The sequence below is a fragment of the Trachurus trachurus genome, assembly GCF_905171665.1.
Source record: "Trachurus trachurus genome assembly, chromosome: 10".
In the NCBI taxonomy this organism is placed as follows: Eukaryota; Metazoa; Chordata; class Actinopteri; order Carangiformes; family Carangidae; genus Trachurus; species Trachurus trachurus.
Window position 1 is genome coordinate 24,868,670 of NC_139894.1, and position 27,760 is coordinate 24,896,429.

At 40.1% G+C, this 27,760-nt stretch overlaps 3 protein-coding genes across 4 annotated transcripts; 1 reads left to right on the plus strand and 2 right to left on the minus strand.

The window, feature by feature from the left end:
* Positions 1–3,207: 3,207 nt before the first annotated feature.
* Positions 3,208–15,574, minus strand: lonrf4 (LON peptidase N-terminal domain and ring finger 4). The gene is made up of 13 exons (XM_083980199.1): positions 14,952–15,574; positions 14,399–14,797; positions 12,462–12,580; positions 11,154–11,276; positions 10,369–10,560; positions 10,158–10,275; positions 9,989–10,064; positions 9,684–9,798; positions 8,711–8,832; positions 8,449–8,607; positions 7,250–7,412; positions 6,978–7,127; positions 3,208–6,314 (listed from the first exon to the last, which is right to left on the minus strand). The coding sequence occupies exons 2-13, from the start codon at positions 14,697–14,699 to the stop codon at positions 6,165–6,167; spliced, it is 1,788 nt and encodes a 595-aa protein (XP_083836325.1). The 5' UTR covers positions 14,700–14,797; positions 14,952–15,574; the 3' UTR covers positions 3,208–6,164.
* Positions 15,575–17,491: 1,917 nt separating this feature from the next.
* On the minus strand, positions 17,492–19,572 carry med7 (mediator complex subunit 7). 2 transcript variants are annotated; one of them, XM_083980498.1, is made up of 3 exons: positions 19,444–19,556; positions 19,119–19,171; positions 17,492–18,475 (listed from the first exon to the last, which is right to left on the minus strand). In XM_083980498.1, exon 3 carries the CDS (start codon positions 18,464–18,466, stop codon positions 17,702–17,704), a length of 765 nt encoding a protein of 254 aa, XP_083836624.1. In that variant the 5' UTR covers positions 18,467–18,475; positions 19,119–19,171; positions 19,444–19,556; the 3' UTR covers positions 17,492–17,701. The 2 variants fall into 2 exon arrangements, with proteins under 2 accessions (XP_083836624.1, XP_083836623.1); XM_083980497.1 differs by lacking the exon at positions 19,119–19,171 and having other exon boundaries at positions 19,444–19,572.
* A 104-nt stretch (positions 19,573–19,676) lies between these two features.
* On the plus strand, positions 19,677–27,673 carry itk (IL2 inducible T cell kinase). Its single transcript, XM_083980625.1, has 18 exons — positions 19,677–19,701; positions 21,861–21,987; positions 22,138–22,242; positions 22,357–22,438; positions 22,550–22,675; positions 22,896–22,933; positions 23,346–23,497; positions 23,619–23,684; positions 23,790–23,844; positions 24,307–24,386; positions 24,557–24,699; positions 24,835–24,909; positions 25,182–25,350; positions 25,593–25,809; positions 25,895–25,959; positions 26,118–26,236; positions 27,084–27,241; positions 27,353–27,673. The coding sequence occupies exons 1-18, from the start codon at positions 19,688–19,690 to the stop codon at positions 27,416–27,418; spliced, it is 1,857 nt and encodes a 618-aa protein (XP_083836751.1). The 5' UTR covers positions 19,677–19,687; the 3' UTR covers positions 27,419–27,673.
* The last annotated feature ends 87 nt before the right edge of the window (positions 27,674–27,760 follow it).

A 27,760-nucleotide genomic window follows, 5' to 3' on the forward strand; every position in this document is an offset into this window, starting at 1 on the left:
ATAATTTAGGCCAAATGCTGGAAATTTGAGGTCTGCTTTTTGAAAAATTTCAAATCCCTTGTGAAAACACTCCTTCAGTCATGAGAATGAACTGTTTTTGGTGCTTGAAATAGGATATGAATACAGTAATAGATAAGTGTAGAAAACAAGTCTAAAATGAAATTTTGTAAGATTGCTTTTTGAGCACAAATGTTTAAATGACTTGAATGAACCCCAGTGCCTTTCTGATCATGTGGCCCCCCACCTAATGGCTGTGGCCCTAAACAACCGCATAGAGTGTTTATGCCAGGGGCCGGCCCTGCCGGTGCACCTGGCCTATGCTCCTGCTTCCTTCCTCTAAATGTTGCTCATCTGTGTCCGACCCTGAGACGCACCGGTCTGCAGTTCGTCACCAAAGCTGCACCTTACAATTAAATGTTTTTGTTTTACTATCTTGACCGACGATAATGTCAGCAAATTAAACTTGCAGCACATTGTGAAATATTTTGTTTTGTTTGTGATTTTATCTCAGCTAACATTCACTAAAAGCAACACACTGACACAAAAAAAGGTGAAGCGTAATTTAAAATGCAGCAGTCAGACTTACCAGATGATGTCCACAGGGAAGCTTCTCCTTTACTGACATCTTGGGATCAATGAAGTATACAGTATATATATCTATCTGGATGAGACCTTTGGTTCTTGTTCGTTCAAGTGATTACCGTCACAGAGTCATAAATGTGAATGATGAAGAGGTCAACCAAGGATGTAGGCTACATCGACAGTAAATGTTTCTTTCTGATGAAAAATATTAATTAATTCATTTATTTGAGAGAACTGATATTTCAGTTGAGGTGTGTTTTGTCATAGTCACGCTAGAGGCTCTGTGAAGCTGTAGGCAACATGCTTTTTGTATAATGTTCTATGACAAAGGTGTCAGCAAATATCAAAGTCAGATCAGATCGCAAATTTTTCTTTTTTTTCTTTTTTTTCACAACTTCTCGAGATCATATGTGTAACTGCAATTATGAGGAGATAAACAAACAATTATTCTACACAGGAATAGTATCATTTACCCATTCTGTAGGCCGGGAGCGTGCCTATGTTCCCACAGCCCTATGTTCCCTCTGGACTCTCTCTACCTATCTGGACTCTCTCTCTCTGGCCTGTCTAGCCTCTACCAGGTCTTTTTACTAAACTTAACCAACTCCTTTCTTCATTGCCTAAACCCAACCAATGGTGGGACCAAAGGGCTGAGGGAACATAGGGCCTAATTTTCAGTGACAACAAAAGTTAGAAATGAGGGAACATAGGGCTGAGGGAACATAGGGCTGTGGGAATGACCCCCTGTAAGGCCTATATATTCAAGAAATCAGCTTCTTAATATTATTCAATTAGACTTTGGTTTATGACTGACTGTAACTATAAAACATATCACTGCCATTGCTGATCGGACAATGGAAACGGGAACATAATAAAACACTGCCACGTAGACATGATAATAAAATAAGTTCTGATTAAGTAATACTGCACACTTTTTTCCCTTTCATTTGGACTCTTCATATTTTTTTTTCATTTCAGTACACAAAGGTATTAGCTTTGTTTTTCATGTTGTTTTAGTTGCTTCCTTGGGGACTTGGCCTTTGTAGCTTTTTAATGGTAGTTTACTTTACTTGTTAAATATCAAATGAAAAGTGACGAAAAATATATAACTCTAAGTAATAAGTAATCAAGATCTAACATGGGTTAAACTAACTTCTGGTAAAGATATTTCTTTTTAAATGTGGTTACCACTCAAGAGCATTACACATCGTAAAAAATAAAGGGCTATGAAAACTCAAAAATTCTAGGTAACTGGCAGCAATAGATTTTTGCGTTTTGAGTCCAACTAAAACTCTCAAGTTTTGAGGAAATCCACGAACATGGTGAGCACTTCTATTTGGACCCCTTTTGTTTGTCTGTCTCCTGGATCGGTGTCCAGTTAAAAGCAGAAATTCAGCCAAATTCAATATAAACACTGTTAAGAAAACACTTTCTTAAACACCCAAATGTGTGTCTCAGCCTGAGTAAACCTGTTGTTTCCAGTTCCTGTACTATACAGCCTGTGATTCTGATTGTTATTCCTCCCTGTAACAAGTCATAATCTAACATCACAATTAGTCTGAAGCTGTTTAATGACGGTAAAAAATTAAACATAAGGTAAATATCTTAAATAGTTCTTCTCTGTGCTACTCTGATCAGAGCTGCGTGTGTTACACTTCTCGAGATCATATGTGTAACTGGTAAATTATGAGGAGATAAACAAACAATTATTCTACACAGGAATATTATCATTTACCCATTCTGTATATATTCCAGAAATCTGTTCCATTAGACTTTGGTTTATGACTGACTGTAACTATAAAACATATCACTGCCATTGCTGACCGGGCAATGGAAACTGGTATGAACATAATAAAACACTGCCATAGCACCCACGTAGACATGATGATAAAATAATGATGATATAATAAGTTAAGTAATAAGGCACGCTTTTTCCCTTTCGTTTGGACTCTTCATATTTTTTTCATTTCAGTACACAAAGGTATTAGCCTTGTTTTTCATCTGGAGGACCTATGATATGTTGTTTTAGTTGCTTCCTTATGACTGGGGACTTGGCCTTTATAGCTTTTTAATGGTAATTTATTTTACTTGTTAAATATCAAATGAAAAGTGACGAAAAATATATAACTCAAAATCATCAAGATCTAACATGGGTTAAACTAACTTCTGGTGAAGATATTTCTTTTTAAATTTGGTCACCACTCAAGAGCATTACAATAGTTATCGTTGCTCTTGTAACCTCTGCCACTCCTGTGTGACTATATCCTGAAAGTTTTGGCAGCAAATCTAAAAATATCACCCAAATTGGACATTCAGTGGGAATACCCGTTCTATCCATTCTAATTTTACTTTCTATCCACAAGAGCAAACTCAGGGCTTGTTTCATTCTGCTGCAGCTGCAGCACTTCACAGTTCTCACCGTAATTATAACTGTTTCCATGCCAAAGTGTCTTTCTATCAGTATGTGAGGCATGTTTCACTCCCATCACCCCTCCTCATGACCAATTTTTCTCATACTATGTATTGCAATAGATTGTACCGCTTCCATTTGGCTTGTTCTATCACCCTAATGACTGAAAAATTGGTGGCATAACATTCAAATCAGACACAGAATAGACACATAAGTGGAGATAATGCAAGATTTGCTTCAATAAGCTTTATTTATAATAACATTTAAAAAGTCATCCAGGGGGCAAGCAAATAAACAATAATCCGATCAAGGTAATTTACTGCTATTGGCTTAGAGGTGGGGGAATGAATAGAAATACATTTTTGCGTAATTTTCAGTGGGTGTAAAGATATTGGTATGGATGCATTTGTGCAGATAACAACAGGCATGTCTGTAGTTTCACACACAGCCCACAGACCACTGACCATCAGACCACATCAGCCAACGCTTCCTGCAAAGCTGCAGCACATAGCAGCAAACCATTGTGCTTTTCAGAGTCTTTGCCAAGTACACAAAGTCTCATTCTCACAACGAATCGCTGCCAAGAACCAGTCACTTACTATGGCTTGGCTGTATTGTAGACAAAGTGGATTTAGTGCAAAAATGTTTTAACTGTATTGGAGGACATTTTCTGACAGTTAATTACACTGCAACTGTGGCAAAATGCATTAGCAGCATTAAGTTGAACCTATTAAAAGATTATAGGCAACTTTAACTCTATGTTACAAATAGCTCCAAAATACAGAGGTGAATTAATTGATTTGTCAATGATATTGCAATATCTCATTTATTATATTACAGGGATTAAGTATTGTTTTAAACAGAGTAAACCAGAGTTAGTTCCCATCCACTGTGATCAACACACAGAGCATCACCATTTTATTCAATGAAATGCCGGATCTTTAATGACAAAGACACAGAGGAATATGCATGATTTGAAAAACGAAGAAAAATGTGCGAGATTGCAGCGGAGCATCAGAAAACAAAAACACAACAAATCATTTCAATGTGCAAAAACAGGACTTCTCTAACAAGTGCGAGAAGGGAGTGAAATCCGCTTCAGTGGCTGTGAACTTGTAGTTATCTATTGCTGTCATGTGTTTACCAAAAAGGCTTGTGAGGTTGGTCATTCAAAGAAATCCACAAGACTTGCAGTCCCTTTTTGATTTGAGCTTAAATCATGTCCGGTAGCAGGAAACTGACCTTTATGATGCATGCAATTCTTCTGTGAAATCAACAGCTTTGGAGCCATGTCATGGTAACTGGCACATTTAAGTCTCAGATTCTGATCTTTTTCCCACATGGATTTAAAAACTTCCACACATATTAAGAGATGGTAGCAAACAGTGTGTGTTCTCCTAATGTAAAGTCATAGTTCAGAGATTTGCCTTTTATCCAGGGAACCAATGCTGCACCAAGTCTCATGATCACCCCTTTTATTCTAAGCTGTGTATATGTACAATATCACCCTACAACTGTGCTGTATCTGTGTTTGCTGGACTAATTTTGACTTTTTAAAGTGATATGTTGGCCATGAAAAGACGGTAGTTCACTGTCCACCATACAAAAGGCATGAGATTCGAAGCCCAAAGTCAGAGTCTGTGATGTAGACAAACATAAACACAGTTTCAATTCAGCTAACTATCCCTATAAAACACAAGACATAGAAATATTTATGGCACATTTATCAAAGTAAAAAATTAACATAATCTCTCGTTTCACCCAGTTAAGCCCGCATCTGTTAGTAAATCGACTACAGGCGTCAATGCAGCTTTAACATTCTGTGGAATGTAGCTTCATATCAATGAGAATCAAAATGGCAAAAACCACCCACACAGTCTGTCCTCTCTGTTGTGGAGAAACTCTAAGACAGGTCTCCAGGGAGCTGGCCCAGGCACTCAGAGGCACCATGACCGGTGTTAGAGGCCAAACAGACGGGGAGACACGGTAGAGGCCAGAGGTAGGTGTTGCGGCCTTCACATCAGCTCATGAAAATGGCGACAGACAAAAATGCCTGCGTCTTTACCAGCAAACAGTGCTGCATCCATATCTGACCATCAGCACATGTGAGCAGACAGGTTCATACTGTAAAAACAAAGCTGGTACAGATGAATCGCCCATTCACTGAACGCATCTCCTCATTTACAGAATCTCACAGAAACCTTTCTACCACCCGATGATGACAAGCAGCATCCAAAGACAGTTCATACATAAAAATCATCATCCATTTGCTGCCATTCCAAGAGATACGATAAATTATTATTGCCGTATTTACAAATACTAAATAGGGATCTTTTAAGATTACTTAAAAGTATAAAATGAGCCACAGTCAATTGCTATCAAGGCCAATAAATGCAACTAAAATGCAAGCATTACAAATGTGCCCCGCAGCAACAGCTATCACTCAGGGGAAACAAAATGTTTACTTGCAACACATGGACTTTAATCCTCTGATGTGCATAGTCCTGAAAAACCTCTACATGTCGTGTAGTGCTATTAATGTTAATTCTCACTCCAAACTTAGCTGTGTTAATACAGAGTATTTGAATAGGCAACACATGGCAGTACGGTATACTGCACGAGCTTGGCTGATGCTATAGCGTGTTCTTCATGTGTGTTATAATTGGACAAACAGTGGCACCTAGTGTTGATTTTTCGCAAAATGATTTTGAGAATGACTAGATTTACTTTGTTGACAAATACTATTTAATCATTTTCGAGGACCTTAAATAAGAAACGTCTTTGGTCAGTCCTGCAGTTCCTCACTTGTACAGCACATACACGTGTGTTCAGAAAACTAGTCCCAAATCTCTTGAATTCCCAGGCAAGAAAATGGAGTAAGAAAGATAACAAAAGCAAACTCAAAGAGCATAAATCCACCCCTTTACAACTGCTTCATGTTTTTATGATAAAATCACTATCATTCTGCTTTTGACCAGGCGATTTGGCCTTGAGCTGCAACATTAACAGTTCCTCTATGATTAGGAGTCGTCCAAAAAAAAAACCCAAACAAACTCAACCTTCAGACTCTATGGTGTGAGTGCATTCATTGGTTTTACTCCATTTGTCTGTGTGTGCGTAATATTTGACTCTCAGCTGTCTGGAGCCACAGTGACATGGTGCTGTGTGGGGTCTAGCTCTGAGAGAAGTACTCAAGAACGAGGCGGAGGTGTCCCAGGCGGTCTTTGAGTGAGGTCAGGGACAGGACGGTGGTCTGATAGGCGGGGTCCAGCTGGAGGACAGACAGCAGCCACCAGCACCAGGCAGGACCATTGGACGAGGCCTGTAACACAATAAGAGCAGAAACACAAGAGTCTTTTTAAGCAGAAATCACTTGAAATTACTGAGCTCTGTTTTTCAAGCACACTCTCATTCAGTTTCTAAATTGTGTTTTTCTCAACTTCCAACTCACCAACTGATGTTTTTGAATTTCCAGTTATTTCACTGAAATAACCGTATCAACATTATCAACAACCTTTCAACATAATGTTACTATTCTGCCATGATGGAGCTCTGTGTGTGCGTTTTAATAATAAAACAAATACAGAACTTAAAAATAAAAAGAAGAGAACAAATTATTTCCTCTTCTAAGAATGACCAATCAAAAACAAGAAATTAATTTTCATTCCAAACTGCAGTTATTGGGACAGGGGCTACCAAGTGAAACAAAATGATAAATTAACAAGTCGCATTGGTTGGTTTGCTGTGTAACTTGGCAGTAGTGTTTCATATACATGATTTATATTAAATGGACAGACACGAATGTAGAAAATGTTGTTAGAAAATAGTTACAAAGACCTATAATAATTATCATTTAATTATTAATTGAAGCTGTTACTATAGTCACCAGGACTGGATATTGTGTCACACTCAAAATGTATTATAGTACAGAGGACTTAGAGGTGAAGGGTTACAACCACTGTCACCTCTGTGTTAAAGCCCCTACCTGTATGTTCTCCTCCTTCTCTGGCATTGTGCCATATTGTCTGTTGATCTGCTCACGAATGCGGCTGCCGAGGCGCTGGTACCAGTCCTGAGCCTGCTGGTACACGCTGTCATGGAGCTGCTGCAAAAGCTCCAACTCACTACCATCAATCTGGGAGAGAGAGAGAGAGAGAGAGAGAGAGAGAGATACGCAGCGAGTGAGAGAGTGGTTCAGATGTAACACTTTGTGTATCTTCTTTCAGTGTTGGTGGAGTGTGATTTTAAGACGCTGACCTTAAGGTCCTCCAGGTACTCAATATCAGCAGTGTGGTAGCCGTCTCTCTGACCTCTCTTAATCACCCTGAATCTGCTGCCACCCACAGTGTCCACATAGGACCGTCCATCAGGCAGCAGCTCCAGACTAAGGATCTCCAGCATACAGCCATAGTCTGCAAACCTGCGGCACATGAAACAAAAGCATGAAATGACCCAGAACATATTAATATATAATATTTAACATATTACTTTAAAAAAGGCTACTGTTCACGCATTATTCAGTTTTTATACTTAGTACTTTTTTAAAGATCAATATGTCTGTTTGAAAGAATACATGTGAACAAAAAAAGGGCTCGCGCACATCCAGAAATGCAGCCAGGTGCTGAGTCCAGGGAGACGATTATCAAAAACAAGAAAGGACTCGCAACACTGTATGAGCTCCCCAAAGTACAAACATTTATTAGAGGACTATAAAAAGGACAACGTTTCGAGCAGTGCGCTCTTCGTCAGGTCAAAGGACGAAGAGCGCACTGCTCGAAACGTTGTCCTTTACAGTGTTGCGAGTCCTTTCTTGTTTATGAAAGAATACATGTACCTTTTCTGTCTTTAAATAAAAAATGTTTTTTTATTTAGTTTATAATACTCAGAGGTTTTAAAGGGGTTGTATTGTAAATGATGCTTTTTATGAACTTACAGACTCAGTATAATGGTGTCCAGAAAAGAATTGGTAGAATTATGAACTATAATTTAACTTAGCATTAATAATCCTGATGACACCATATTTTGGCACTAGCAACATATATCTGGTGGAGGATGGATACAGAGCAGATCTCATGGCAGATTGGTGACCATGCTGCTATTTTCCATCCCCTCAGGGTCACATACTGTATGACTGTTTTAAGCCTTGCCTGCTGTGCTGCCGGCATGTTCTGTACCACTGACAGCCATTAGGGTGCACGTAGCTTGCTGTGTGATTCACAGTTAGAGAAATGTCAAACATGGTCTGTCCATTGCCCAGAGAGTCTGGTCAAAATAACTGTAAACACCTGTGTAAACCCACAGGGAATGGACCTTCAAATTTATATGCATTTTCAGTTCATTTAATTTTGTTTTATTATTATCTACCAAAATACATTCATTTCACCTGAGTAGGCTGCTCTGGATAATTGATCAAAGTACAGAGAAATGTGAAGGGGTTGTTTCTGTGTATTACATACCCTTTGCCATGCTCATAGCTGCACATGCCAAATTTCTTGGTGCCAGTCTCCATGCAGCGGCGCATCATCAACCGGTACCGAGGTTCAAATATGTGCAGGGGGCAAGGAACTCCGGGGTAGGCCACCGTGCAAACAAATATAGGGATGTCCCTAGTAAGACTGCAAAGGAAGAGACAGAGGAGAAATCAGGAAGAGAGTCTGAAGGTCTGCTACAATAAATCCAGAGTGTGGGCTGTATTATGTGCAGCTGAGAGATGCCTACTTGGAAAGTTCAGCCATCTCAGCATCGTGGACCTGTTTCCTCTCAGCCAACTGTGAGGGGAAAAGGTGGGTCATGATGTCCTGAAGAAGAACTGTGGGGTTGTACTTCCTGTTTTTGAAGTACTAGGGAGAGAAGAGTGGAAGCAGGTTATCAGTAGCCACACACAATAATATAAACACTCAAAAGAAATCATTGTATTCTAGCAACACAACCAACTCATGGTTTCATGTCTCTGTCAATTTGTTGGGTTTAATGTTTCAAGTGGCACAGTGATCTTGACCGTTGACTTTCGAAAACCAAATCCTTATTAGTTCAAGGTGAAAGTGCCAAACAGAAAATCCCTCAAGGCAGTGTTAATAAAAGCATGTTTTGTGATGTCACATCACCCCAAACCTTTAACCTTCAACCTCCTGAAAGTACGTGCAATTTTTGAAAAGATTCCTTTGAGTTGTTCTTGAGAGATCATGTTCAAAACAACCAAAGATCATCAGTTACCTTGACCTTTGACCACCAAAATCTAAGTTCATCTTTGCTTGTATCAAATTGTTAAAACAAAGTGTTACTGACATATCACAAAACACAGCCATTTACATGTGTAGTTAACATCCAGGCTGGTAATCTACATCTCTCTCAGTTGTCCCAAGGAAAACACAAGTATGAGAAACCAGGTAGCTCTCTGGTCCCTTGTACTTGATGTGAATTTGATAGCAGACCACACAGGTGTATGAGTTATCAGATACGAATGGTAGAGAATCATTTTTATCAAACTAAAGCTAAAACAAAAGCAGTCAGATCCAGCTGACCCAGACTGAGCTAAATCTGGTATCTGAAGGCCACAGCCTGCTAGACAGCAACAAAGCTTTAATAATTAATCAGCTTTTAAAATGGAGATGTTCACAAAGCTAAAAGAAAAAAACAGACCCTTTCCTATTCAGTTGAAAATAGACACATAAAAGTGTCTGTGGGTGGTTACCTCTTGCAGTGGCTGTTTGCAGAGTGGACAGCGGAGGTTGTGGTCCAGACTCCGCTCTATGCAGTTTTTACAAAAAGTGTGACCACAGGGAGTAGTGACTGGTTCAAAGAACAACCTTCAGAGAGCGGAGAGATGTGAGCTTTAGTCAAAACAAACTTGCAGAGGAGGGATGTTCATGCTATTTGTACAGTAGATGTAAGCGCTGCTTATTTGTGTACATTAACCAGAGAGAGAGGAGAGAGCAAGAACACAAGGCAGCAGACAGCAATGCAGTATGGATTGGGAGAGCACTCCAGGACACCGACCTAATGCAGAGGGGGCACTCAAAGTCCGACACGGTAAGGACACTCAGAGTCTTCCCTCTATGGTGACTGCTTTCACCTGATAGAGAGGGTGGACACATCACAGTTAGTTTCAAACTCTATGATGAATTTACACTAGTGAGGAAGAGAAGGAAAAGGAAGAAGGAGATACCCCTGCCGTGCCCTTCTTCTTTCCTCATCATCATCTCCTCGTCGTCTTCAGCAGCAGGGAGGAAGGAAACAGCTTGACAGAGGCTGAGGCAGCACTCGGTACCTGTATCATGTTTCACCTTGAAGCCCAAAACACAGTGTGATCAGTCGAGGGTTTATATTTACATTCGAGCACCTCCAAAACCAAACATTTCTCTGTGTCCTCTCCTTACCTGTTGTGCGTCTCTCCTCCCTTTCCCCTCCTCCTCCTCTTCTCCAGGTGTATGTTTGAAGCCCTCAGGGTGCGTTGGCCCCTGAGAGCCGCTGAGGCTGGTGATGGGACAGGGCTCTTTCAAGTACTCTGACACCACCTGCAGGATGCAGGACACCTCCTCCGGCACTGCCATGCCCTCTGCCTCCAGGATCTAACATTGTATCCATTTCACAACACAAATGAGTCACATAAAGGGTGAAGACGGCTGTTAGATTCTTGTTATAATTTCAAAATGTTTCATGTGCAATATTTGTTACTATTTTAGTATATATTTAAAATGAATTTATTGCTTGAAAGACACATTTGTGGTGTTTTTAAAAGCAGCATTAGTGCTTCTGCAGCTACCTCCTCCTCCCAGAGTAAGGTAATAACCCTAGCCTAGTGTAAGATAATAACATCTAAGTTAGGAGAATATATTGACTACAAGAAGACAACACAAACTAAACCTGGACTGAAATGAAAACAAACATAATAGCACATTTTTCAAAGAAAGAGGACAATCTCTGTCTCTAATAACCACAGACTGCACCCACACATACTGGAAACTATCTTTAATCAGAGCAGATGATCATGCACGCCATGTTTGGCTTCTGAACAGATGAATCATAATGTGACCTATAATTAAAAATCACACATTTAAACTTGCTTGGTGTATTAAATCGCACATTATTCTTCACGATTATTATTTCTGTCGAAATGCACTTTAACCTCCCAGCAGAGGAGCATTCAGAGATGTAAACGAACCTTCTTGATCTGGCTCTTTGCAGGAGCAAAGTCGGCTTGAAGTTTTAGGCAATGGTGGAACTGGATGAGGGCTTCTGTCTGCTGACCCATTTCCAGCAGTACATTCCCTTTACGAAAGAAGCCCTGCACAAACACAACAGCGCAATCAGCACATCAATGCCTGTAAAAGTGAATGACACATGTAAAACATCTGGCTGCAGAGATTATAAGAATTCTATGACACAATGACACACTATTGCGTTATAAAATGCATTTATTCTTGCTTCTTTTGCACTGATAGTCATTTGCATAATGTATCAAATGCGATGTGAAATTTACAAGTAATACCTCTGGAAATAAAACAACATGATATGAATGAGCGCATACAGTGTGTGTTTCTGCATTAGCACTGAGCCACCCACTGGCATGAAGTGATTAAATGACATTATGACATAAGTAACTGTTTGTATAACACTGTGAATGACATAACTCCAATAAAGAGAAAATCTTTTTAAAGCCCCTCCGAGGAACTTTCATGTTTTGCCGGAATGAAGACTGCATTTCCCATGAGCTCTAGCGCGTATTGTCGTAAAGACACTTATCTGGCTCGCGTGTCAGGGCTCCAGACTAACTTTTTTGTGAGCAGGAGAACCGAGTCTCGGTGAGCCCGCCGCGGAGTGTGAGACAGACGTGGAGCACCAGAGGACCGCTGAGGTTAGTGACACCGAGCTGCTCCTCTTGCCTCGACTGTCTTCGGCGCGGAGAAGCTTCTCACTCTTTTTTTTCTTTTTCTCTCCATCTCTGTCTTCTGTCAAATTGCTCTGCTAGTCTCTGTCGGCGCATGCGCGTAGTCGGTTGCAGTAAATCGCTCTGTCTTTCCGAGGAAATGCTGGGCGAGTCGACTACTACATAATAATAACAAAACAACTACAAAGATAAAACAGTATTGAAAATGGACACATAAACAAATGTGGGTAATGTAGATTCATCCACATTAATATGAGACTCTTTTATAACCAAAAGCAACCTTCACTGGGCATCTTTAAACAGGTCAGCTTTGCACACTGAGTTAAAATACATTTACAAAACACATTAAATACATTTATTTTAAAAAGCCAGCAGATTTTCCTCTGTGGTTCTCTGTGTGTCATTCAATTCAGTGTTACAAAACCAACACACAAATCCCTTCTGCAATTACATTCAGGTGATCTGAAGTGAAATGGCAGCTTTAAATGTAGCATTGTACACTTCTTTGTTGCTTTGTAGGAAAATAAAAGACACCATAATATGTGAAACGCAATGTCTGGTCATAACTGTCCTGACTCTCACCTCGGTCCAGTTGGGACGAAGGCAGCAGAGGTAGTCGAGGTCTGTCAGTGCGTCAGAGAAACGCAACAGGCCCCAGTTGGCTTCAGCTCTGTACACCTTCAAGCTCAGATCATCTGGGGCTGAGGATAGTAAAAACAGAAAAGTTAAGAAAGGGAGAAAGAGACGGTGTGAAACTCATTACATTCCTGTACAACTTTAAAATAGGTGAGGCCTCAATGCTTAGACCCCCCTTTACACACCTCTCTGAATGCAATTGACTCATCAATGAGTATGATGAAAAAAAAGAATTCACAGACCTGAGGTTCTAAATTTCTAGTGGTGCTGATACTGAATATGACTGAATAACGTATGACTGACCTCCATCAAATGCTCTTTCTTAATCACTTTCAATATACATTTGCCACAGTACACTTTTATAAATTTTACAGAACAATATTAATATTGTTACAAACCTAAAACAACGGTACAGGTACAAGATTGGAACACAATAGTGAACCATAGACTGGTGTCATCAGAAAATACGATCACTTCTCACTGCAGTATCTGGGACATTTAAGATTTGACATTGATGTATTAAGCCACTTCTATAAACAGAAAGTGAAATTTGAGCAGCTTATATAAACTGTGTTTTTGGTTCCAACAAATGAAATATCTTCATTCATCTGCTACACCAACATGTGTGTCTTTTCAAGGCTTAAAGAGAAACTACTACTATTAATAAGGGATTTAATCAGATTTGTATGACTGGCGATGCCCACATAATACAATCTTACAATCGTAAAATGACCAGGCCCAACCTTTAACTGCCGCACAGGAATCTGCCAGGAAATCATTACACAAGGAGAGCACTAACGGAAGGTAAGCACTAAGCAGCAGTGTTTAATTGGATTGGCAGACAGCAAACATGTAGGTTAACAGTACGTTGATTCGCTGAAGCACAAACACTCCTACGATCCCCAGGACGCCTACTGACAAGATAAACTCATCTAGGGCAGAATTTGTCCCTTTTTTGCTTTCTCTCTGCTGCATATAGAGAAAATAAGGTCAGTTGCACCAACACAGGCAAGTGCAGAAGATAAGAGAGTGCACAGATGAAGTGGAAGAAAAGTTGTTTGCAAAGCTGTTTCTAGGAATTTAAGGCATCCTCCAAGCTATGAAAAAAATTACACAACATCCTTGTTACATATTCTCTTCTTTTCAGTGCATGTGTTGTTGACCGCAGCAATGCACAGAAACCCTGTTCTAAACAGAAAGATAGTCTCAGCCTGTGTCCAATATTTTTCCAGTCAACAGCTGTTGGAGAGGGGGAAGTTTAAATATCAAGATGATGCATGTGAACTTCTCCATTGCATGTTTCTTACTCTGCAGAAAAACATTTGTATTTGTCACTCTGCCGAAACGGTTCAATGTGCACATGGGGGAAAAAAACAAAAACAAGAATCTAACAAGAAAGAAGAAACATCTGCAGACTGATAACTGACCCAGATATACATTCAGGCCATCAATCGCCTCCCACACCCGATACAGTAAATACCTGTGGTTTCCCCCTATTTCCTGTTATTATAGGCTACCTGTATCTCACTAGTGAGCTTATAATGTGTGGCAGGAGTGCACAATTCTCTATCATCTTTTAGGGTGACTACTTAACAGTCCATGGACAGCAGATGTAAAATAGTCTTTAGGCTAATTCTGGCATGTTTACATTTGTTTAAATGTTTTATTAATGTGCATTGTCCCTGATAATTAAACATTTAAATAAATAAATCAGTAGACTGGGAATCAGCCAAGACTGTGTGTACTAGTGCACAAAAGTGGGACTTCACACTAGTCTGTCTGTCTTTGTTATATGGCATTGTGATCATAGGTAATGTCCACACACAAGAGAGCCTCTTGTACAGTGTCTGCAGCTGTAGCGGTGTCTTACATGTGCGCCTTACCTAAGTCTAGCCCCTCATTGGTGATGCGTAAAGCTTCCACGAACTCGTTGGCTTTGAGCTTCTCCTGTACATGGCACTGCATTCTGGTCTCGTCGGGGTAGCACTTCTCCACGACACCGATGAGCAAAACGTTGTTCTTCATGCCTTTCACCTCTTTTTGTTTTAACCGCACTTTGCACGAGGGGCATTTGGACGGGAGGATCTGTCCCCCGGCGCACCTCCGGCAGAACGTGTGGCCGCACGACATGGTCACCGGCTCGCACATCAGGAAGAGACAGAGCGGACACTCCAGCAGATCCATGGTTGGATCGGATGGGTTATGTCACCGCAACAACAGTGTCCTGTGCAAAGGAAGGCTGCTGCTGGTTCCGTCGAAGCGCTGTAGTCGGTGAAGCTCCTCTGTGAAGTAGTGGTAGTAGTAGCGCATGGACCATTTAAATAACGCACCAGCAGCCAGAGATACAGTAAATGTTTCTCCCTTTTCTATCTCGTCTGCCCGACCGGTTTGTGTCCAGCTAGGCTAATGCTAATTCCAGCTCTCATATATGCTCACCTCACAGATTTCCTCTTCGTATAAATCTGACATTATCCATTTTCTGTCCTAACTTAGACTTTGGCTTGGGACACACAACATCTTCCCTTCTAAAGGCAGGTTGAATAAAAAAAAACAAAAGTCAGCTTCCGGTCCAATGCGCCGCTCCAAACTCCATAAACGCAACCCTAGACAAAGCTGAAAATCCACACATTAATATTATTCCTCCCTAGTAGTAGCCACTGTCCGCTTTTAACCCCTGTGGGGACGTATGCACGACCACAAAAGCTAGGTTACCCGTTTAACACCATTACGTTACATAAATAAAGACCACGTGACGCAGCAGCGCGCACTCCGATTGGATGAAAGGATGGCTTTCCGCCCTGTTGTGAAACCCAAGGATGCCGAGTTTCATAACATAATTCCTGCGACAGCACTTATTAGTTATTTGTTCGGTTTAATGAAACGCTCCGTGGGTAAACGTATTAATGGTGTGAAGCTTCCTGTCACCGTGGCGAGGACCGTTCGGCTCAGGACTGTATAGAAAATACCTTGTCACAGTGAAGGGAATCCCAGCAGATGATAACAATAATAGCCAGGGGGCGGGGTGGGAGGACTGTGACATAAACCCTGTTACGTTCGTCCTCCCTTTTTTTCTCACTTATATAGCCTACCACAAACAAGTGTTTACAAATGTGTATAATGCATTAAGATCCCGTGGAAGTGCAAACAAACTGCACATTGAGGCTGAACCTGCCTTCCCCCCCTCCCTTTTTTTTAAGTAGCCTATGTGGTTGTCAGCATGGCAAGAATATGCTGCAGAACAGAGCAGTTTTATAACAAAACTTGTGTGCATCTGTTACACAATGCAGTGCATGTTGGGAAAAGCCTTTCTCAGTGAAACGAGGCCAGGATCTGCAGCTGGCCACACAAACGTAATTGTGAAATGCATGCTTCAGAACATATAAAATAAGTGTAGTAAATTACACATTTGCTTTACCAAGTACCAATTACCCCTCAATCGTTGGGTTATGTTTTTGTCAAATACCTTCCATACATATCATTAACCTTATTGAAACTGCCTTGTGTCACAGAAGTAGCCTACACCTTATATATTTAAAAATAATAATAATTTAACTCCTTAAAGGACAATTCTGGGCAAATTCAACTTGGGGCTATAATTTCCTAATATTTTATGTCTAAAAGAATGATTCTGAAGATTTTCTTTTTAATGCCTCTGTTATGCAGTAGTTCTGTCTGTCCCCACATCGCCACAGCAGCATATAATGGGGGCAGACTGATCTTAGGCTGTTTACATCCCACAAAACCGCATTTTCTTTTCCACAGACAACATCAAGGCAAGGCAAGGACATTTTATGTATTTATTTGTAACATCAGATGGCTATTCAAACATACAACAAGGGGTTTGTTTACTTCTAGGAAGCCGACATGTGGGGCTTCGATTAGCTCAGTTGGTAGAGCGGGCGCCCCATATACAGAGGCTATAGTCATTGCCGCAGCCGGCCCCATATTGAACCTGACTCAGGCGGCCCTTTGCTGCATGACATTCCCCCTCTCTCTACCTCCCCTTTCTTGTCTGTCTCAACTATACTATCCATTAAAGGCAAAAAGCCGGCATGTTTGTAAATGGAGCTGTAATACAAAATCTCGCGAAGTCTTGCGCGACAGTCCAGTTGTTTACAGGCAGAATAAACACTATCCAGACTTACTCTCACTGCTACAAAACGTACCTCCGAGTTGATATTCCTTTGTCGATAAAACAAACGGGAGAGCTTCAGATGACTCTGGCATGAGACTCTGTCAACAAACATGTCGGATTTTTGAAGTAAACAAACCACTCCATGTATGTTTGAACAGCCATCTGATGTTGTCTGTAGAAAAGGTGTGCAGTTTTGTGGGATGTAAACTGCGTAAGATCAGTCTGCTCCCATTATACGCTGCTGTGGCGATGCGGGGACAGACAGAACTACGGCATAACAGGAGACATTAAAAAGAAAATCTTCATATTCATTCTTTTAGACCTAAAATGTTAGGAAATTATAGCCCCAGGTTGAATATGCCAGGAATTGTCCTTTAAGATTCGGCTGAGTTGCAGTACTTTAAGAAACGTGATGTCATGGTGATGTGTGGTTAAGTTTACATAATTTAACAAGTGAATCTGCTGGAGGCTCAACAGACTGTTGATAACAGTGTTGCATTTCTTTCTCACAGTCCTGTAGAAATAACCTGCTGCAAGAAACACAGACAAGCCAGCACAACACAGGTTACATTGTCAAGTGCTCTCAAATCCTGTAAGTACAGTCTATACGTTTCATTAACTACTCTAACAAGATTAGACACTGTGCAAGTCACAGTGACAGGATTTAAATGCTTTGCAAATGTGTATGGTCTGTGTCTGTGAGTATAAAGCATCTAAACACAAAGATCTCCAAGTTCGGTTTTCAAACAAATACCACCATGCTATACTGACAGCATTGCACTCCTACTGCAAGTGGATTCTTTTAAAAGTTGGTTTTATTACAAACACTGAAAGCTGGCACCTGTGTGATATTTAAGTTCTTTGACTATCTTAACAGGAAGTGGTAAAATTATCTACATGATAGCTTTTAAATAAAAACACCATCTCAGAGAGCTTCTTAGGCCCAGTGGAAGCACAGCAACCTTGTCCATACTTACACTAAATACAACATACAAAGAGACATACACAGCTTAGATTTACAAAAAAAAAACATTACTACTCAACATAAAACTCAAGCAATTTCATCAATAATACTGCACATGGCAGCGTCCTTGTCCCATATTTTGTCTCTCTTTGAAGTAGGGCTGGTTTTGTCCTGCTGACCCACTGCTGTACAGCTGGCACCCGCTTCCTCTACATCCATAGGTTCACTTTTCAGCCTGGGAGCCTGCCCAGAAGAACAACTAATACTAACTGCTGCAGATATACCCCTTGTCCCATCTCCAGCTCCATCTGGGCCCTCCATCTGTGGCAAGTCATCGGGTAGGGAAGCGAGGCATCCCTGAATCATTTCCACCACCCTCTCCAGATGTTTCTGGAACCTCTCAGCTGTTTCTAGCCTCTGTCTCTTCTGCACCTCCATCATCACCCTCAGTGTCTCTCTGGCTTGATGTGGCCTGTACTCATTTATCAAGTGGTGCAGGTGAACAAACAGAAGCTTTAAATCCTCCAGCTTCTCCTCACGCTTTAAACTGCCAGGGCTCTTGATAAGGATGTCCAGAAGATCAAGAAAGTTCACGAGAATGGACATGTTGAGCTTCTTCAGCTCCCTTTTGTGGTCAAACTGCATAGGGTGGAGCCTCTCAATGCCTTGGCTCTCTAGTGGCCGAATGATGAGGTCATCACACTGGAACTGGTTGCCGAACATCATGTAGTTGTCTCTGATGGGCAAAGGTGGCTTGGGAGCCAAACCCTTACGGATGTTTTCATCTGTGTACTCTTTGATGTACTGCATAGGTGGGGGAGGCAGGGCACTAACCTGCTGTGGTTCACCCATGGTTCTGACCTGAAACAGAGAAAATATCAATCAGTTTCTCTTATCAAGCAAAATAAACTATGCTCTTGCTTCTTTAAGAAACTAGTCACACCATGGTACACCAGTTGTAGTTTAGAAAGCATGCCATTTGCTTTATATAGACTTTGTTATCAAGAGTTCAAGTATTCATTACAATAAATTACATTTTTCATAGTGGGCGAATGCATTAATGCAGCAACATGTAAGTAAGCTTTCCTTTCACTTTAATAGTAAGTCCAGTAATTTTATCTAAATTCATGTATTCCTGGGTATTTTTGATCTATAATAAAACTCAAACAAAAAACTAAGTCTTTTACAGTCCACTTAAGCTACGCATAGTAAAATACGTAAAATAACATCAACTGTCACAAAACAACAGGAGTAAAGCGCACAATATTGACATTTATACGTCGTGAGCTGCAATAATCAGGTGCAAATGTCACTCAAGTAGCATAGCAGTGATGCCCTGTCAAACTGCAACCCACTAGGGCCACTACTCAACTTAGTTTGGAGGTCTGCAAAAAAAAAAGAGAAAGAAATCTGATTTCGCTCTATTTATGAATCTTTCTGAGGACCGAGACAACATCTGACTGCTTCCCAGCACAAAGTATGGTAAGGACAACCTTAACGTTACCCTGCTGATCGTCTGTGGGGGTGGGCGACCCTAGTTGTGTTAGCACTGTACACCTGGCTAATTAGGAAACAGTATAGCTCTAGTATACACCTAAAACCATTACTGCCATTATTGAAAATGTCAGGTCTTCTTGAACAGACACAGCCACACATTGACGCCGGTAGCATGTTAATTAGCCAACTAGCACTGCGGCTGCTACTTGGCTAACAGTACTGATGCTAACTGCTGCTAGCAAGTTACGTCGTTACTCGTTACATCAAACTTGAAGCTAACGTTAACTATCAACACAAGCAAACGGAGAGCCGGTGGTAATATCTCTACATACCTTTCAAACGACCCCTATACCCGTGAATGAAGATATAATAAGTAAAATGTAACAAAGCGAAAGGCTAGTCGAACAATTAGCTCACAACAAGCTTCGCTCCTTCCGTTCACTGGCGTAAACGATCGTTTCTGTTCTTATTCCATTGGCTGAACTGATCATGTGACGAATAAACTGAACGCTGATTGGTCGTCATTTGTCAGCGGTGTTTGATCGATGATAGCAGCTCTCCGAAGAGGGGGCAGAGATGCAACCTGAAAGGTAAGGGTTTTTATAATATACAGTATATACTGACATTTTAAACTTTGAGATGAGAAAAATGTTTTCCCCCTTTTCAGTTAAAAGTGCATTTAACTCTTGACTTAATTTAATAGTAACTTATGACACATAGCCTATTTGAAACCACTTTGTCCAATAATCTCCACCACTTCCTCAACACCGGTGTTATTATCATACCATTACCACTATACCTCTGCTACTATCGGGCTTACTACTATGACTGCAACAGATACTAATACTAACAATTTTAATAATAATAATAATAATAATAACAATATCAATTGTGTAATTTCTTAACAAAAGCAAGAAGCACACCACGTCTTCAAGAGTGTATGATATTAAAAGAAGAAAATGGATATTTAAATAGGCTACACATACATAGGCTATACACGTATATATGATATTCATATCTAATTAAACACTTGATACAGTTTCAAACCTCCCAGAAAACTAAATGAAACCGTTATACTATATTTTTATATGGAAATTGATTATGCAAAATAAAACATTTGCACAATTAAACTTACAGAACTTTACAATGGGAATGAAATATTCAAAACTGCTTAGCATGTTTCTTTTTTTCCCGTAAACCCTGGGGGTTTGGTACATTGCCCCACTCTTTCACAAAAATATGCTTCTAGACAAGATTCCTTTTACATCCAGACCTTTTGTAGAAAAATTGTAAGAGCAGTTTTCCTGATGGTGGTGCTGTAGTATCCATTAAATCCCCTTTGCTTTGTCAGGATGAATGGTGGAGTTTTAAATTACAACTTTTCAAAATTTTATTTATTATGTATTTATTATTCCCTCCTCTTTTCACTGTTTATCAAACTACGTTTTCCATCTCCCCGTTTACTAGAGCCCAACACTATTGTTGCTATTTTTACATTTTATATATGCAGCATTAGAAAAGGCAAAAGTGAGGATTAACCTCCCTGTTGTGTTTGGGTCACCAGTGACCCATTTTAAGGTTTTAAATGCATAAAAGTACCACATAAATTTGTTTATACATCAAGGCTTTTTGACTTTGTCAGGAACCTCTATTAAAACAAAATAAAATAAAAATAAAAATTCTAAAATGCTCTGCTCAAAAATATGACATTTGTGGTGTTAGGGTACCCTACATTTTGACCCGGTTATAACGATAAGAACAATAACTAGAGGTAAAACTGAAATCATAACCTTTAGATAAGGAAGCCTAACAACATAACCAAGAGATGAGAAACAAATGGAATGAAATAATTGTTTTAGCTGATTTAAGACTCGGGTCAAAACCGACCCTAACACAAGAGATGGTAGCAGAAAGCTGACAAGAGGAAGGTTAAATTGGGGTTAGGGTTAGGTGTAATGGCCCAGGGGCACACACCAAAAAATATTAAAACCAATATTTTCATGGATAATGAAGCCCAACAGAAAGAAAGAAAAACAAATTGTAAGAAAAAAATGTTTTTAGGGTATTTTACAGTTGATTTAAAACATGGGTCAAAACTGACCCTAACACCATAGATGGTAGCAGAAAGCTGACACAAGAAGACGAAGGTTAAACAAATAAACAACGTGTCCCATCATAAAAATATGCAAAACATTCTAAATCTTCACAATGGTGTCAACGTTGAACAAATGTCAGTGTACTTCTTGATGTGTATTGTGTACTTGATTTCTCAGTTTTGATACATATAATGAACAGGCTTAACAAAACTGTTTTCAAGTGTGTTTTTAAAAAAGGATTGCTTTAGTTGTAAAAAAAAAAAAAAAAAAGTTAGAATCAGTTTTTTGTTAAATTAACATGTTGCAATTGTTATCTTCAAGGATTTTCAAAACTACTGAGATTAAAGAAGCATTTCACTGACTTATTACGACAGTTAGTGAAAGTACATGAAACTCTGTATAGCTTGTGTGTGGTGTGTGTGTGTGCATTTGTACATGGGTGTTTGTTTGCTTGCACAACCTGCCGTAAGGATGTGGTTTACTGAATGCAACAACCCTATACCGGAAGCTCCACAGCGTCTATCAAGTCAAACAATCCACAGCTTTTTTTTTTCATCTCCTCTGCCACTGCGATGTGCTCACTCTCTCCCCGTGTGCTCAAACCCCCAAGTGTTGCTCACAGTGTTACTCATCGCTGTTACGATGTTCCCCAGGGTGATTTTGAAGGGAACTATGATCAAAAAATCTCAACAAAAGAAGAGAACATCACCTTGTAACTACAAGGAGAGATTTTTTGTATTGGACACCCAAGACCTAAAGTATTCTGAACGCCGTCCAGGGGTAAGTCGTCACATATTTAATTAATGCACTAGTTTTCATTTCAGTCAGGAGGTACGTAGTGAGAATTTGACCTCCTTGGAAGTAACTGTAACTTAAACTGTATCAATGTTGTTTAGATTAAATACGAAGTAAAGATCATGTTCGTTTCAGAAAAAGCCCATGATGAAAGGTTGCATTGAGCTTTCCAGAATTAGATGTGTGGAGATTGTGTGTACTGATGTGCCCATACCGTGTGACTATAAGTACCCTTTTCAGGTGAGGTTCATGATTGCTCAAATAATGTACACTTAAAAATACACACTAATATGTTGTTGTATACAGTAAATGTGATCTATTTACATAAAAATAATAATGCAAATGGCTCCACAGGTTTTTCATGGCAACCATTACCTCTACATTTTCGCCCCAGACAATGACTGCCGTCAGAGATGGGTCAGAGCGCTCAAAGAGGGTGAGTTCAAGTAATGATAGCAGCGTGACACATAATGGTGAACCCTGAATTGTACAAAATGCAAATGTATAACCTCTGTATTTCAAAGGATTTTTATTTTGTCTGATATAGAGACAAAGCATAATAATTTGGTTGCGAAATACCACCCAAACCTCTGGATGGATGGAAAATGGAGATGCTGTCAACAAACAGAGAAACTGGCAGCAGGTTGTCATGTATATGATCCAGAGGGCTATGGTCTGTATTATTTCCTTACTTCTTGATTCAATACATATTTTCATTCTAACCTAAATTTGAGTATTTGTTACAGCATGACATTATCTCATCCAAACCAAAATTTGATATGATCTACATTTACCAGTGTTGCATAACTTCAATCATGTTAAAAAAAAAGTATTCTGTGCAGCTGGATTTGTCCGAAACATCCTCTAATTTCATATTTCTGTTTTCTCCACAGCTTCCAATAAGCCACTCCCTAAACTCCCTGATCCAGAGGTACAGTAGCCCTTTTTGAAGCTTAATTAAATGCTGTCGTTGAAATATGTTTGACTATAAAGTGTCTTTGCTTTCAGGGCTGTTTTGCATTTGGGATGGCATGTTTAAAGACAGCTCGATGTGACATCTTTAGATATATCTTTCCAAGCATTGCTGCTGTGGTTGGGGCACAGATCACAGATGACTTTCCTTTTCTGCATTTTGGTTAATTATCTTGTGTTGCTCATACCACATGCCCTCTAGGCCTCTTCTACTGCTGACATTTGATAGCTACTGTAAAATGATACACTTAAAATTCACTGTATCATAGCCCAGAGTTCATTGTGACGAAGTTGAAGTCCTTTACTGTGGGGTCTTCTCATGTTTATCTAGGTGAAGTTTTTCTCAATTATTATTTTTTTTACATGGACAGATGGAACTGCATGATACAAATCAGAGGATGGTCATTGCTCTTCAAGACTACACGCCACAGAGAGCCGATGACTTGCCTCTTCGGAAAGATCAGGAGTACGTCCTGTTTAACAGCTCCCACCCTGAGTGGTGGGCCGTACAGGACAACCAAGGGTAGGGCACACAGAAACAGCCGTCCATTCTTAGACTTTGTATACGCTGAAAATCATATACCCTTTTCCTTCAAATCAGGATGATAAGTTGATGTACATTTTTTTCCCTGATCCCTCATCAGAAACACCGGTTTTGTGCCCAGCACTTACGTAGCTGAAAAATCTGGCAACAATTTTGAGAGATTTGAGTGAGTTTTATTTCATCTTTGCAAATTGTTAACGTGTGAATACCTGAAAATCAATCATGCCCTCTATGGGAGCAGTTTAACTGTGGTTAATTTGTTTTCTCACAGATGGTACAACAAAAATGTCACCAGAGGGGAAGCAGAGGTTTTGTTGATGAATGAGGTAAAAACAACAGTGGTTATTGATTTTCATTTGTTTACGCTTCTGGCTGCAAGAAGAAAAAAAAAAACTCAAAATGCTAATAATCCAAATGCCAATAATTCTGATGATGATACTCAGAATGTTCCTCTTGTGTGACGCAGTGCACTTTTACTGTGACTGTACCACCTACAGTAGTGTTGCATTTGCAAAATTAATGCAGATGCACCTGCAAAATGAAAATCTGACATAACATAGGACTTGAACAACCACAATGTTTCCTCCAATGTTGAATTTCCTGCTGTGAGATGCTTTGCTACATTTTGCACGCGGAAGGTAGAGCAGCTATCCATCATGATCTATTATTTAAAATGCCTACCAGACTGTGCTAGTATTCACTGCTATCAGTGAACCTGTCTAACAAGTAAATCACAAATATGTTGTTAAGTTTTAATGATCTATGAGTTTTCAACACTTTATTTTTAGGGAAAAGAAGGTGCGTTCATGGTGCGCGACTCAAGACAGGCAGGAATCTACACAGTGTCGGTCTTCACCAAAGCCCCAGGGTATTTTTATTTCCTATTTCCTTCATTTTCTTAACTGATTATTATGAAATGGTGATAATGTACTTGAGTCTGTGTAAATCACTTGATGCCAACATATAACTCATAATGGCTTGAAGCCAGTAGTGTAATAAACACAATGGGATGATTTGTTGTCTTTTCGTCTCCCTAAGGTCAAATGGAGAGAAGAATCCAAGAGTGAAACATTACCTAATCAGACAGACAGAAACAGGAGAGGGTGCGTTTTACTTGGCAGAGAAGTACCTGTTCAGCACCATTCCTGAGCTCATCCATTACCACCAGCATAATGCTGCCGGTAAGTGTGACTTTCCCCTCAAAAAAGCAGTGTTATTAATGTGCATTATAAAACAATAAAATAAACATAGACACAAATTGCAAGTGCTTGCTGCTCTGCAATACTTGTATTAATGTGCAGTCTATGTACTTACAGGCATGACAACACGCCTGAGACACCCTGTCTCTGTAGATGGACACTGCTCCCAGGACATTGTACACCCCACTGCAGGTCAGAGTGTGTACAGTTTTATTAACAGTTCAGCTGGTTGAACTGGAGCTCAGTTATAACAGTTACAACTTAATCCTGTGTGTCTTGTTTTTGCTGTCCTCTAGTGGGTTATTTCTTATTTTCACAGAAATGCACTGTGTTAAGTACCAAAACACAACTGAAGTTATCATCTCAACTTCCACATTTTGATATGTTCCCTATGTCGTTATTTCAGTATAATGCAGTATTGTGGGTGCAGTTGTTCATTAAACTTCTCCTTTGCTGCACAACAGACCAGTGGGAATTGGACCCTGAGGAACTGACCCTGGGTCAGGAGTTGGGCAGTGGTCAGTTTGGGCTGGTGCTGGAGGGGACGTGGAGGGAGAGGAGGGTTGCAGTGAAGATGATAAGAGAGGAGTGCATGTCAGACGAGGATTTTAAAGAAGAGGCGAGAGTCATGATGTAAGTGCAGTCCATGTTCATGTTCAGTATCCAGGCAAAATGCACTGAGACCCAGTCACTTACTTTACTTACTTTATTTGTTTATTTAGTCGGGACAATGCATATTAATGGACAGTGAGTGCTAGAGTACCCACAGTAAATACACCGGATTTAGCACATGTGCTAAATTACATCCGTGGTCCCCAAAACAATACAACAATTAAATTAACATAAAAAACGTATGTCTGTGTATGTTTTAACAGGAGAATGTCCCACCATAAGCTGGTTCAGCTCTACGGTGTGTGCACACAGCGCTCTCCCATGTGTCTTGTGTTTGAGTTCATGGAAAAGGGCTGCCTGTCAGACTACCTGAGGGACAGGAAAGGGCGTTTGTCTCAGGACATTATGTTGGGGATGTGTCTGGATGTCAGTGAGGGGATGGCTTACCTGGAGAGCTCCAACTTCATCCACAGAGATCTGGTAAACCAGGAGTGAAGAATTTATAATAATCCACCTTTGTGTCACTGCTGTCAGAGTAATTAATCCTTCCTCTGTTCTTTTACAGGCTGCCAGGAACTGTCTCGTTTCAAAGAATCATGAGGTGAAAGTGTCTGATTTTGGCATGACTAGGTATGAATGTCACATTCCATTCCATTCTTTACCGATTCTTTGTACTGTCCGTCATATTGTGCAAACTTTTTTAATTTGCTACGATTTTACCATGGTTAAAAGTTGGCCTCCATGTACTCCTGTATAATGGCATCATGTGTCCCCTCTCTGGACTGTAGATTTGTTCTTGATGATCAGTACACAAGCTCCCAGTGCTCCAAGTTCCCTGTCAAGTGGTCAGCCCCAGAGGTCATCAAATTCTGCAAATTCAGCAGCAAGTCCGATGTCTGGTCATTTGGTGTGTTGATTTGTCTGTCTCCGTCTGTGTGACTGTGTGTCTCTCCAGTCATGCGACATATCTACCCTTTGCCCTTTTTTTGAACTACCAGTGACAGCACGTCAGTGAGAGCATTGCCAGCTATGGCCCTGTGCTATACTGGAACACACTGGTTCTGTGCAATTTCAAAATAGGCGCTGAGCATCATTGGATACAAACAAGCAAAAGATTGGGTTGAAAAATGCCTCGTGTTAGTTAAAGATCCATTCACAACACAAATCTTTGTAATGTACAGAGAAAAAGAGAATGCATCTTTCTTTTCCTATTTCCTGTGTGTGCATGTGTGCCAAACATGACAACTATTGGTTGCTATTTTCATGGTCTAATGCCAACTAATGGATTTACAGTAATCTCTAAGAAGTAAATTGTGTCATGAGAGTCTCCAAGGCCGGGGTTTAAACAGGTGGCAACATATTAACTTGGCATGAGCACCAAACGGAAGAAGAGTCTGTAGTCAGAAGCTGTGACTTGCACCGAGTAGTAAATGAGCACAGCTCCTAGTGATTGTTTTTCACTGGTATCATGCTAAGAAAAACATACCTCTGTTCATTTAGATTGAGAAGCAGTGTACTAGAATAATAGAAATCATGTCAGTTTTAGGTTAAGATGAATAACATGATGTTATGTTCAAACTGTTAATGTTAAATTGTGAGTGAAAAATTATCCTTTCTTAGATGACATAATATTACTACTCAACCACTGGCATGCTTATTCAGCTTTATCAGGAGTTGATTTTCATGTTAAGATTTTCTCTGACCAACAGCCAGTCTCACTTTGCATGATCTATAACGTTGTCTCCCCTGCTCAGGTGTGCTCATGTGGGAGGTGTACAATGAGGGTCGTCTTCCCTATGAGAACCGCTCCAATACTGAGGTGGTGGAGTCCCTGAACGCAGGCCTGCGGCTGCTGAAACCCCGCCTGGCCCCCAACGCCATCTACCTGCTCATGGAGTGGTGCTGGAAGGAGGTATAGGCACAGGAGGCGTTTAATGTCTCTAGCAGAAGAGCTTCTGAATGACAGGATAAGCAAACAGAAAAGTGTTCTGTAATAATGTGTTTTCTCTATTCTCACTGACAGAAACCAGATGATCGTCCGTCCTTCGCTCTCCTCCTACATGAGCTGGCCTCCCTCTCAGAAATGTAAACCATGATGAAAGTTGAGGATGATGATTTTTCTTTTTTTAAAGCTTTAATTTATTTAATTTATGGAATCAATTATGTATTGTTCATCAAATGTTTTTTTTTCTTCTAAAGGATCTGAAGTTGTTTCATCCAATTATCATTTAGACAAGACAATTTTCAATCCATGGTTATTGCACTTTATTTGTGTCATAGTTCTGTAGACAGTTCCTGAGAATGCTTCTACACAGCTGCTTACTGCAGTTTTGTGTAACTATGCTCTGTATATTAAATAGATGAGATGTTTATGTTGTTGAATGTTTTTATTTTTTTCTTCCTCAGCAATACAGCAATTGCACCTCATTAG

What these genes read in the sequence shown, in the direction of transcription:
- lonrf4 (XM_083980199.1), bottom strand. Translation starts at nt 14,699, where the DNA reads ATGGATCTGCTGGAGTGTCCGCTCTGTCTCTTCCTGATGTGCGAGCCG. An exon ending in CAATGAGGGGCTAGACTTAG is followed by an intron (nt 12,581 to 14,398) that starts GTAAGGCGCACA and finishes TACTATCCTCAG; the next exon opens with CCCCAGATGATCTGAGCTTG. An exon ending in AGAAGAAGGGCACGGCAGGG is followed by an intron (nt 10,065 to 10,157) that starts GTATCTCCTTCT and finishes CCTCTCTATCAG; the next exon opens with GTGAAAGCAGTCACCATAGA.
- med7 (XM_083980497.1), bottom strand. Translation starts at nt 18,466, where the DNA reads ATGGGTGAACCACAGCAGGTTAGTGCCCTGCCTCCCCCACCTATGCAG.
- itk (XM_083980625.1), top strand. An exon ending in ATTCTGAACGCCGTCCAGGG is followed by an intron (nt 21,988 to 22,137) that starts GTAAGTCGTCAC and finishes TGTTCGTTTCAG; the next exon opens with AAAAAGCCCATGATGAAAGG. An exon ending in AGGTTTTGTTGATGAATGAG is followed by an intron (nt 23,845 to 24,306) that starts GTAAAAACAACA and finishes CTTTATTTTTAG; the next exon opens with GGAAAAGAAGGTGCGTTCAT.